The 12,347-nt window shown below is 48.1% G+C and overlaps 1 protein-coding gene across 1 annotated transcript in view; it reads left to right on the top strand.

The window, feature by feature from the left end:
- myo15aa (myosin XVAa) overlaps positions 1 to 12,347 on the top strand; it is a 106,327-nt gene that overhangs the window by 54,225 nt on the left and 39,755 nt on the right. The window contains exons 33-42 of the mRNA XM_079519791.1: positions 2,101 to 2,457; positions 3,955 to 4,019; positions 4,448 to 4,585; positions 5,063 to 5,108; positions 6,139 to 6,286; positions 9,202 to 9,280; positions 9,407 to 9,536; positions 10,330 to 10,445; positions 11,064 to 11,123; positions 12,227 to 12,302. Of these exons, the coding sequence (XP_079375917.1) occupies positions 2,101 to 2,457; positions 3,955 to 4,019; positions 4,448 to 4,585; positions 5,063 to 5,108; positions 6,139 to 6,286; positions 9,202 to 9,280; positions 9,407 to 9,536; positions 10,330 to 10,445; positions 11,064 to 11,123; positions 12,227 to 12,302 (1,215 nt within the window). The remainder of the gene's footprint in view (positions 1 to 2,100; positions 2,458 to 3,954; positions 4,020 to 4,447; positions 4,586 to 5,062; positions 5,109 to 6,138; positions 6,287 to 9,201; positions 9,281 to 9,406; positions 9,537 to 10,329; positions 10,446 to 11,063; positions 11,124 to 12,226; positions 12,303 to 12,347) is intronic.

The raw sequence follows: 12,347 nt of genomic DNA, 5'->3' as shown, positions 1-12,347 counted from the left end.
TCTCTTCTTACGTCTTTTGGTTTCTCTTCCTCTGTCATCATCATCATCGTCATCATCATCATCATCATCACTCTTTTTACGTCCCTGTCTGTTTGGCTCCTTTCCCCACTCCGACTGAAATGTGTTAATCAGCAGGAGATGATGGACATTTTACGTAATATTTTTCATCCGTAAACTTCCCTACTCTCGCCTGCTATGATTTACAAAAATCTTCTCCCAGGCGGAAAAGAAACTGTCAGATTTACGTAGCAATGTAGCTATGTTTGAAGTGGCACTGCCTGTGAGCCCAGAAAGCAGAAGGCAAAACATCTGAATACAGCATTTCACATTGAAAAAAAAAAATAAGTCTGCTGTGCTGATCTCATCACATTTTATTTGTGATGACGGCTATGGCAGTTTTTAGCCCAATGTGTGTTTTTCATGCAAAACTAATGCTTGGAATGGATTCAGAATCATGAAAACCCCCTAGTTTGTCACATGCTACTTAAAGCGTAATGAAATTTAGAACATTTTGCCTTATATTGGTGATGGTACCCCAACTTTCAGCAGCTGTCAGAAATTCCCCTATGGGTGGTTGAATAGAAACTAATGTGGGATATGTTACTAGACACCTTTACAAACACATTGGTGAAGACAATGGTAACGTGGGGCGGCGGTGGCTCAGGGGTAGAGTTTCCGGATGGTAACCGCAAGGTCGCCAGCTAGAACCCGGGCTCCCCCAGAGTTAGTGTCGAAGTGTCCTTGAGCAAGACACTGAACCCCAAATTGCTCCTGATGTGCTGGTTGGTACCTTGCATGGTTTCTTCCGCCATCGGTGTATGAATGTGTGTGTGAATGGGTGAATGTAATGCACAATCTATGTAAAGCGCCTTGGATAAAGGCTCTATATAAATGCACCATTTACCATTTACCATTTTAAGAATATTTATTCCCAGATTTGACATTATACTGATATTATTCCCTGACTAGTAGGCCTGTTGAGGTCGTGTTACATTCCTTTAAAGAAGCCCAGACCAAGAGCATGCTTAGACTGGCGAAGAGTATCTCTTCTGATCCCTTACAGTCCCTAAATTTAAGAAAAACAGACTAAAGAACTCTTTTGTACATCAGTCTGTCCTGCTTTTAAACCAAAATCGTTAAACCAGAGGATATGTTCTTGTTCTTGTCTGTTATTGTGATTTCTGTCCTGTAATATGTATCGTTTGGTCTTTGTGTCTATGGGCGGCAGTGGCTCCACAAGGTCGCCAGTTCGAACCCGGGCTCCCCCAGAGTTAGTGTCGAAGTGTCCTTGAGCAAGACACTGAACCCCTAATTGCTCTTGATGTGCTGGTTGGTGCCTTGCATGGTTTCCGCCGCCATCGGTGTATGAATATGTGTGTGAATGGGTGAATGTAATGCACAATCTATGTAAAGCGCCTTGGATAAAGGTGCTATATAAATGCACCATTTATCTATGTCTTGTCTGTATCTTGAACGGTGCTGGACGGTCATGGACGCAACACAACGTGCAGGCTGACAATAACGTTGTCAGCCTGCACTGAACGTGGTGTGGTGGAGGTGAAGTGGAGTGGAAATGCTGATGAAATGGTAGAAGTGGCAACAAACAGTGTGTTCACAGTTGTGTGCTGTTCAATAACGGTTTGCATTGGGTGAAGGATGGGGTTGCGGGGTGTGACTTGTCCGACCCAAGTGGGTTACTCTCAGAAGAAATAACGCAGAAATATTACCCATCTAAAAGAAAACCCACAAATTGGGTCAAAATAATAATCCTATAACCCAAGAAATGGTTATGGCTCTGAAAAAATATAACCCAACACAAGTGACCCAAGAATTGGGTTAAATAAATGACCATGGGTTTTTAGAGTAGGTTCGATCTGTTGGATGCGGGACCAGCATGGGAGTCTGTTTGCAGTGGGGTGCTGTGTCGTTTATTTCTATTTGCACAGCAAACTTCCAAGTGTTATCTTACTTTATGTAAAATTAAGATAAATGTGTATCGTATGGCATTGTATCGTTAACCCCTGTCTCCCACCACCACCACCACCACCACCACCATGCCTGCCTGCCCTGCCCTGCCACTCCCATCCCGTCGTCCCAAAGCCGTCCCGGTGCTCCCCGTAGCGGGAGGGATGATGGCTCCCGTCCCGACCATGCCCATCCGCTCCCACCACCACCACCGCGAGCTGTACGAGCAGCAGCAGAGAGAGAAAGAGCAAGAGCCGCCCCCGCCCCCGCCACCGGCACCGCGGTACCACTTCTATAACCAGCCGCCGCCCGAGAGTCCGTACTACTACGAGGAACCCAAACGCACCACGGCCTATACCCAGTCCCCTCCCAGGTCCTCGTCCTCCTCGGGGGTCCCTCCGTCATCCTATGCCGACGGTGTCGGCGGGGTGTCCATGATCAATGTGCCAGGGATGCCCTCGGTTCCGGTGATGCCCGCCGGCTTACCTCCAGGTATATGCCGGATATATACGGCAACGAGGGGGGGGGGGGGGGGGGGGGGTTGGGACCCGGAAACGTTTTTTTTTCTTTCTGTTTGTTTTTCAGAACCGGTTTCCGAGATTGAAGAACGGGAATCGGTTCCATCGTATTTGGAAACGTTTCTGGAAGCGGTTTTTACTTTTTTTTATCACACTGTCAGAGCTTGTACGTGGACAGTGTTTCTCAAACGTTTATTTCACTCTGAGAGTGTACAAATGTGTACAAATTTATACTCTCTTAGAGTTACAGTCCTGTATAAGGGTCCATTTGGTTCCATTTGTACTCTCAGAGTTACAGTCCTGTAACTCTGGAATCGTTATAATCCTGAAGGTTCCCAACCCTAGTTGAGAGGTGTGTGCGTGGCCCCTCGGTGTGCATTGTGTGGTGGAGTTGAAGTGTCGACATGTGCGTGGCCCCTCGTGTGCATTGTGTGGTGGAGTTGAAGTGTCGACATGTGCGTGGCCCCTCGGTGTGCATTGCGTGGTGGAGTTGAAGTGTCGGCATGTGCGTGGCCCCTCGGTGTGCATTGCGTGGTGGAGTTGAAGTGTCGGCATGTGCGTGGCCCCTCTGTGTGCATTGTGTGGTGGAGTTGAAGTGTCGGCATGTGCGTGGCCCCTCTGTGTGCAGGGTGTGGTGGAGTTGAAGTGTCGGCATGTTCGTGGCCCCTCGGTGTGCAGGGCGTGGTGGAGTTGAAGTGGAGTGGAAATGCTGATGAAATGGTATAAAGTGGCAACAAACAGTGCTGCACAGTGTGTTCACAGTTGTGTGCTGTTCAATAAAGGTTTGCAGTGGGGGAAGGATGGGGTTGCGGGGTGTGACTTGTCTGACCCAAGTGGGTTACTCTCAAAAGAAATAACGTAGAAATATTACCCAGCTAAAAGAAAACCCACACAAATTGGGTCAAAATAATAATCCTATAACCCAAGAAATGGTTATGGCTCTGAAAAAATATAACCCAACACAAGTGACCCAAGAATTGGGTTAAATAAAATAACCAGGGGTTTTTAGAGTAGGTTTGATCTGTTGGATGCGGGACCAACATGGGAGTCTGTTTGCAGTGGGGTGCTGTGTCGTTTATTTATATTTGCACAGCAAACTTCCAAGTGTTATCTTAATTTATGTAAAAATGTACACATATCATATACGTAGTATACCGTACACATATATCCTTATTTACACACTCAAGATGAAACACTTGGGATGTTACTGCATGTGTGTGTCTTTCAGACCCAGCAGTGTGTGCCTCCTCTGTTCTACATAGTGGAGTGTGCATACTGTAGTATTGTTGTCTGTTGTTTGACATGCGTATTTTTGTCTTGTGTGCGTGTGCGTCTGTGTGTCTGTGTGTCTGTGTGTGTGTGTGTGTGTGTGTGTGTGTGTGTGTGTGTGTGTGTGTGTGTGTGTGTGTGTGTGTGTGTGTGTGTGTGTGCGTGTGTGCGCGTGCGTGTGTGTGTGTGCGTGTGCATGTAGGATCAGACCAGAGTGTACTGGCTCAGCAGCAACAAGCCATCATCAACCAGCAAGCTATAATTCTGGTCTGTGTCCAATAAGTTACCTCCATTCACTCTGTACTTGATCTGTACTCATTTACGCTTTGGAATTAATACAATACAGTAGCCTATGTTTCTCTGTCTTTTCCTGCTATAATGTATTCTTCTGATAGCATGTTTTAGCCACATCAGCGATAATTAAGACTATTTGGAAGCTCGTAACGTGTCACTATAGCTGTTGCATTGTGAGCTTGTAGATCGGATATTATTGCATTTCGCTAATATGGAAACCTTGTGGAAACTCTTTCACCTATAATGACATGCCATTATGAAAGTGGTTAATGACAACAGATATACCTAATGCATCACAATCAAGCACAGAATGAAAAATAACAATCAAGTGTGAACGTGTGCGTGCGTGCCTGCGTGTGCATGTGCGTGCGTGTGTGTGCGTATGTGCGTCTTCCTCCCAGGCCCAGCAGATGACCATGCAGGCCATGGCTCTCCAGCAGCAGATGTTGGCCAACTTCCCCCCGGCCGGTCCGGCCCCCCAGTCACCCCACATCCAGTACCACCCATACTCCCCACATCACTCCCGCACGCCCAGCCCTGTGAGTCACTACAGCTTATTCAACTGCAATTTCTATCGTCTGTTCATTTTGTGTTAAAACGTACTGACGCACGCACACACGCACCAACATGTGCGCAGTGCACATGCCGCACAAACATGCACACACAAATACACGTGTGGCCTGTTCTGCTGCACTGAATTAGTACATGTTGAATTGTGTATATCACAATGTGAATAATATTGACTTAAAAACTCAGAGCAGCTTTTAACCAGAGTTAGTGTCGAAGTGTCCTTGAGCAAGACTGAACCCCAAATTGCTCCCGATGTGCTGGCTAGTGCCTTGCATGGTTTCTGCCGCCATCGGTGTATGAATGTGTGTGTGAATGGGTAAATTGATGCACAATCTATGTAAAGCGCCTTGGAGAAAGGCGCTATATAAATGCACCATTTACCATTTTAATTACCATTTAACCAGCCCTCTCTCCTGCTGACTGTGTCTCTGTCTGTTTTTCTGCAGATCAAAGACACCGAGTCACCGTACAAGCCATCAGACAGAGGAATGAGTATGTTGTCACCTTCTGCAAAACAGTTGTGTCAGTAGTGTTGCATGACATTTCAAATCTGTCTGTCTGTCTGTCTGTCTGTCTGTCTGTCTGTCTGTCTGTCTGTCTGTCTGTCTGTCTGTCTGTCTGTCTGTCTGTCTGTCTGTCTAAAAGTTAAAACGTACTGGTTCTGACGACGTTCTTGCGTTCCAAAATGACCTCAGGGCCTATAGGACCCTGCAGCATTCATTTTGGAGTGGTACTTCTGTGTTGTATATTTCAAACTGATTTCTGGGATTAGCAGTTCCAGCAGACAATGAAGCAACCAGAGTTGGCGCCATAAAGACTACTACTAGAATGGATAATGTTACACAGTGGGGACTTCAACCACTTAAGTCCCATTTTTTCCAAATGTAACTTTGTAGATCTGCCATTTCAGAAAAGCTTTAGATCTTTTTCGCTTTGTGGACTTTTTTCAAATCAATTTGGGGGTCCTTGACATGAGAATGCTTGAGAAGCACTGCTGTACCGTATCAGAGCCATAGAATAAGACAACTCCGTTCACTTCATGGGGCCAGTCCAATGGCAGCTCTTCTACATAGACCGTTCACTTCATGGGGCCAGTCCAATGGCAGCTCTTCTACATAGACCGTTCACTTCATGGGGCCAGTCCAATGGCAGCTCTTCTACATAGACCGTTCACTTCATGGGGCCAGTCCAATGGCAGCTCTTCTACATAGACCGTTCACTTCATGGGGCCAGTCCAATGGCAGCTCTTCTACATAGACCGTTCACTTCATGGGGCCAGTCCAATGGCAGCTCTTCTACATAGACCGTTCACTTCATGGGGCCAGTCCAATGGCAGCTCTTCTACATAGACCGTTCACTTCATGGGGCCAGTCTATACGCCGCACACGAGTATACATGAACCACGTGACTGGGCTGTTTTCTGCCCCCTCAATGTCGCAACTCTGTCTTATACTCTATGGTTCTGTACAGTATTATGTGTGCAGGTGCTTGAATGTGACTGAATGAGTGGTATATGTTCCAGGTCCAACACGAGGCCCCGCTCCTGAAGACGTGGTACGCTCCAGCGGCAGCAACGCGGAGCGCATGATGGAGCCGAGTCACGACATCAAAGACATCGTCAAACACCACCACACTCCTGCTGCCGCACCTGTTGCTCCTCAGTCACAGAGGTAGAGCGCTGGAAGGGCTAACGTATGGGCCAACTTGATATTAGTTTTATCATAGTACTGTATAGGGCAGGGTTGGGCAACTTTGAATATAATGGAGAGGGCCACTATAGTTCCGCACTCACTCCAGAGGGCCACTATAGCACCTTGTGAAGGCATTTTTATTAGATTATTTTTGAGTGGTGCAACCACTCCAAGGAACAGCAATGTCCGTGTCCATGTGACACCTATGTGACTCGTGTTAACCTATGTTTGTGTGTGACTCATGTGTGACTCATGAGTACCAGTAGGGGCGCTGTCGTGCCAGAAACAGAGAGAGAGAAATAGTGCTGCACTGTTGCCTGCTAATGAGAGCGAGAGAGAGAGAGAGAGGGGGGGGGGGGGGGGGGGGGGGGGGTGTAAGGGGGGGAGTTGCACCACTCAGTTCACACGGGTGTGATTTTTATTTTTTATTCCACGATTTTTATGACCCATTTTTTCACCCAGTGTCAATTATCTAATGTAATCCTGGGCACTACACTCCTTCTGCCAACCTGGGGAGAGCAACGGACTGACCTCATGCTTCCTTCACTACATGAGGAGTCCAAGCCGCTTCTTTTTACCTGGCCGGAGGGAGATTACCCGGTTGGACGTAGCGAGTGGAAGGAACACGTTATTCCAACCAGTTCCTTTCCCTTCCATCAGGCGCCCCGGCTGGCCCGGGAGAGGCAGTATAGAGACCAGGATTACTGCATGTTTTTGTGAGGGTACCTACCCTAGGGGACACGGGGGAGAACATGTGAGGGTACCTACCCTAGGGGACACGGGGGAGAACATGTGAGGGTACCTACCCTAGGGGGACACGGGGAGAACATGTGAGGGTACCTACCCTAGGGGACACGGGGGAGAACATGTGAGGGTACCTACCCTAGGGGACACGGGGGAGAACATGTGAGGGTACCTACCCTAGGGGACACAGGGGAGAACATGTGAGGGTACCTACCCTAGGGGACACAGGGGAGAACATGTGAGGGTACCTACCCTAGGGGACACGGGGGAGAACATGTGAGGGTACCTACCCTAGGGGACACGGGGGAGAACATGTGAGGGTACCTACCCTAGGGGGACACGGGGAGAACATGTGAGGGTACCTACCCTAGGGGACACGGGGGAGAACATGTGAGGGTACCTACCCTAGGGGACACGGAGGAGAACATGTGAGGGTACCTACCCTAGGGGACACGGGGGAGAACATGTGAGGGTACCTACCCTAGGGGACACGGGGGAGAACATGTGAGGGTACCTACCCTAGGGGACACAGGGGAGAACATGTGAGGGTACCTACCCTAGGGGACACGGGGGAGAACATGTGAGGATACCTACCCTAGGGGACACGGAGGAGAACATGTGAGGGTACCTACCCTAGGGGACACGGGGGAGAACATGTGAGGGTACCTACCCTAGGGGACACGGGGAGAACATGTGAGGGTACCTACCCTAGGGGACACAGGGGAGAACATGTGAGGGTACCTACCCTAGGGGACACAGGGGAGAACATGTGAGGGTACCTACCCTACGGGACACAGGGGAGAACATGTGAGGGTACCTACCCTAGGGGACACGGGGGAGAACATGTGAGGGTACCTACCCTAGGGGACACAGGGAGAACATGCGAGGGTACCTACCCTAGGGGACACGGGGGAGAACATGTGAGGGTACCTACCCTAGGGGACACGGAGGAGAACATGTGAGGGTATCTACCCTAGGGGGACACGGGGAGAACATGTGAGGGTACCTACCCTAGGGGACACGGAGGAGAACATGTGAGGGTACCTACCCTAGGGGACACAGGGGAGAACATGTGAGGGTACCTACCCTAGGGGACACGGAGGAGAACATGTGAGGGTACCTAGGGGACACGGGGGTGAACATGTGAGGGTACCTACCCTAGGGGACACGGAGGAGAACATGTGAGGGTACCTAGGGGACACGGGGGAGAACATGTGAGGGTACCTAGGGGACACGGGGGTGAACATGTGAGGGTACCTACCCTAGGGGACACGGAGGAGAACATGTGAGGGTACCTAGGGGACACGGGGGAGAACATGTGAGGGTACCTAGGGGACACGGGGGTGAACATGTGAGGGTACCTAGGGGACACGGGGGAGAACATGTGAGGGTACCTAGGGGACACGGGGGTGAACATGTGAGGGTACCTACCCTAGGGGACACGGAGGAGAACATGTGAGGGTACCTACCCTAGGGGACACGGAGGAGAACATGTGAGGGTACCTACCCTAGGGGACACGGGGGAGAACATGTGAGGGTACCTACCCTAGGGGACACGGGGGAGAACATGTGAGGGTACCTACCCTAGGGGACACAGGGGAGAACATGTGAGGGTACCTACCCTAGGGGACACGGGGGAGAACATGTGAGGGTACCTACCCTAGGTGACACGGGGGAGAACATGTGAGGGTACCTACCCTAGGGGACATGGGGGAGAACATGTGAGGGTACCTACCTTAGGGGACACGGGGGAGAACATGTGAGGGTACCTACCCTAGGTGACACGGGGGAGAACATGTGAGGGTACCTACCCTAGGGGACATGGGGGAGAACAATTGCTTTTGTGAAGGCAGTTGACTCACAGTCATACAGTCCTCCCAGTCCCAGTAGATAGTATATGCATCAATGCTTGTTTTTTTTTAATATATAACTATGACTAAATTGAGAAAGACTAAAAGTTTTTTTTGTACGTTTTGGTTTTATTTTTGTTATTTTGTGTGCGTGTGTGTGTGTGTGTGTGTGTGTGTGTGTGACTGTGTGACTGTGTTGTGTGTGTGTGTGTGTGTGTGTGTGTGTGTGTGTGTGTGTGTGTGTGTGTGTGTGTGTGTGTGTGTGTGTGTGTGACTGTGTGTGTGTGACTGTGTGTGTAGGTTTGTGAAGAAGCCAGACCCCCATGATGAAGCCATGGAGATCCTTAAAGACCAGATGGCCAACCCGCCATCACCACAGGTGCACACACACACACACACACACACACACACACACACACACACACACACACACACACACACACACACACACACACGCACACGCACTGCATCTGCTTCTCTGACTGTCTTCATTTGGACCACTCAGAGGAAGCCCCCGTCCGCTGCACCCCCGGCCCGCTCCAGGGAAGAAGGAGGGGCTAGGAGGGGTAGCAAGATAACCAGATCCCGCCCCTTAGGCCCAGCCCTGCCTCAAACAAGCCCCACCCCTGAACCAGGTGAGCAGCATGTCACATCAAGACATGTCACATCAAGACAGTAATGTCTGTTCCAGATTTCCAAAATGCTGGATTATTACAGCATTCACACTACTCACTGAACTTTTCAATGAAATGCACCGGGAGCTTGTAGGCTAGATGAGTTTTTTATTTATTTTTGTATAACATAATGTTTTTTTAAATGGTAAATAAATGGTAAATGGTGCATTTATATAGCGCCTTTATCCAAGGCGCTTTACATAGAAGGACACTTCTATGTCTAAGGACACTTTGACATGTAGACAGGAGGAGCCGGGATTCGAACCGCCGACCCATGGATCATTGGACGACCTGCTCTCCCTCCTGAGCCACATAAAAGTACAACATATTGAAGTTTTTAAACTATAGCCTCGCGTATCCAGCCTTCATCTGCCTTTGCAATGCATATTGCAGATTAAGTATGGCTCCTCTCAATTGTGGGAGGACTTTACGGTGACGAGCCAACTAGATTTGTCTGGAACCTATATAACCAACCAGGGTCCATTATGCAAATATGGGGCGGAACAAAAAAAAATACTGAGAGGGACGAAACTAATATCCACGCAGTGATGTTAGTACCACTACGTGAATAGACCAAACATGTATAAATCCAAAGCATTTGGGATGTGCAAATTTCCAAAAGATGCATCATATTGCACGTGCGTCTCTCTGTGTGTGTGTGTGTGTGTGTGTGTGTGTGTGTGTGTGTGTGTGTGTGTGTGCGTGTGCGTGTGTCTGTGTGCGTGCGCGTGTGTGCCTGCGTGCGTGTTTTCAGTCTCTAGAGAGTTGCCGATAGAGGAGGAGAGCATTCAGACTCAGCTTCACAGCAGGACCAGTGACGACCACTACACCTACACCAATGTACCCTGGAAGCTCTACCTCAGGAAAGAGGTGGAACTCACACACACATGACCGATCACTTTATTACACAGGCATACACACACACACAGTCACCGACACACGCACGCACACAGGAACACACTCTACAAGTTCAATATAGTACATGCAATTAATCATTAAGAAGCACTTATTACAGTACATTAAGATATCAATCTCCTGACTTACAATGTTCATTGTTTATCGATGTGATGAGCTCATACAGTAGAGCAGAGCTTTACACTCGCACACACACACACACACACACACACACACACACACACACACACGCGCGCGCGCGCACGCTCACATGCGCACGCACGCACACACACACACACACACACACACACACACACACACACACACGCGCGCGCGCACGCTCACATGCGCACGCACGCACACACACACACACACACACACACACACACACACACACACACACGCGCGTGCGCGCGCACGCTCACATGCGCACGCACGCACACACACACACACACACACACACACACACACACACACACACACACACACACACACACACACCCAACGAGATTATCTTCAGACCTATCACACGTTGTGATAGTCAGATATACTCAGTGTAATGTATATATCGATGATGTTATGGTGCGTTTGCAGGTGTTTTACCCTAAAGAAACCTTCACCAATCCCCTCATACTGGACCTGCTGTTCAAACAGGTCAGTGACGGTTTATTGAGTCGATCATTCCAAACGTGCTCGGCAATGTGCTTGTTGCGAACGCAGTGAGCATTTACTATGAGACCCAGCAGATCACGTCTGTGTGTCTGTGTGTGTGTGTGTCACGCTGTAACACCATCCGCCCACCACCAGAGGGCGCAGCTGTATCACACACAAAAACACACACACACACACACACACATGCACGCACACACACACGCACGCACGCACGCACGCACACACACACAAAACTTAACTTAAAAAAAACTTAACTTAAAAAAAAACTTAACTTAAAAAAAAAACTTAAAAAGGAAAAACACGCACGCACACACACACACAAAACTTAACTTAAAAAAACTTAACTTAAAAAAAAAAACTTAAAAAGGAAATACACGCACGCACACACGCACACACAAAACTTAACTTAAAAAAAACTTAACTTAAAAAAAAAACTTAAAAAGGAAAAACTTTAAAAGGAAAAACTTTAAAAAAAAACTTAACTTAAAAAAAAACTTAACTTAAAAAAAATCTTAAAAAACACCAAAAAAGAGAACAACCTTAAAAAATTACAATTGTTTTTGCAATTTACGAGCTGCGTTCGCTTCCCGCGTTCGCGCGTCTTACTTGTGATAAGTATAGTCAAAAACTATTTGCACAAATCGCTGTTGGGAAAAAAAAGTCGAACCATTTTCATTTTTCCAATGTGTGTATGTATGTGGGGCAAATAATGTGGCTAAAATGTTGCGTCCACTGTGTGTGAATGCAAGTGATTATTGTTATGATGTTTGCTCTGAATGCAGCTTTTGAACACACATGGTAACCATCAATTTCAGTAGCAGGAAGGAAATGGCAATTATTATATTATAGGTACACCAAAATGCTTGTGCGTTTGTGTAGATTCACCAATGACACCTTCTCTGAGGCCTGCATTCATTCATTCGTTCGTTCGTTCGTTCGTTCGTTCGTTCGTTTGTTCGTTCGTTCGTTCGTTCGTTCGTTCGTTCGTTCGTTCGTTCATTCTTTCGTTCGTTCGTTCGTTCGTTCGTTCGTTCGTTCATTCATTCATTCATTCATTCATTCATTCCTGCATTAATTTTGTGTAGATCCACCATGACACCTTCTCTGAGGCCTGCATTCGCATCACCCAGGAGGAGAAGCAGACGATGAAAGCTCTCTTCGGTAGGAATGAAGGAGTTGACGTGAGATGAGTTTTTGTCTCAGTGG

Source organism: Electrona antarctica, assembly GCF_951216825.1.
Source record: "Electrona antarctica genome assembly, chromosome: 14".
NCBI classification, from domain to species: domain Eukaryota; kingdom Metazoa; phylum Chordata; class Actinopteri; order Myctophiformes; family Myctophidae; genus Electrona; species Electrona antarctica.
This window is presented reverse-complemented; position numbering and strand designations above follow the sequence as displayed.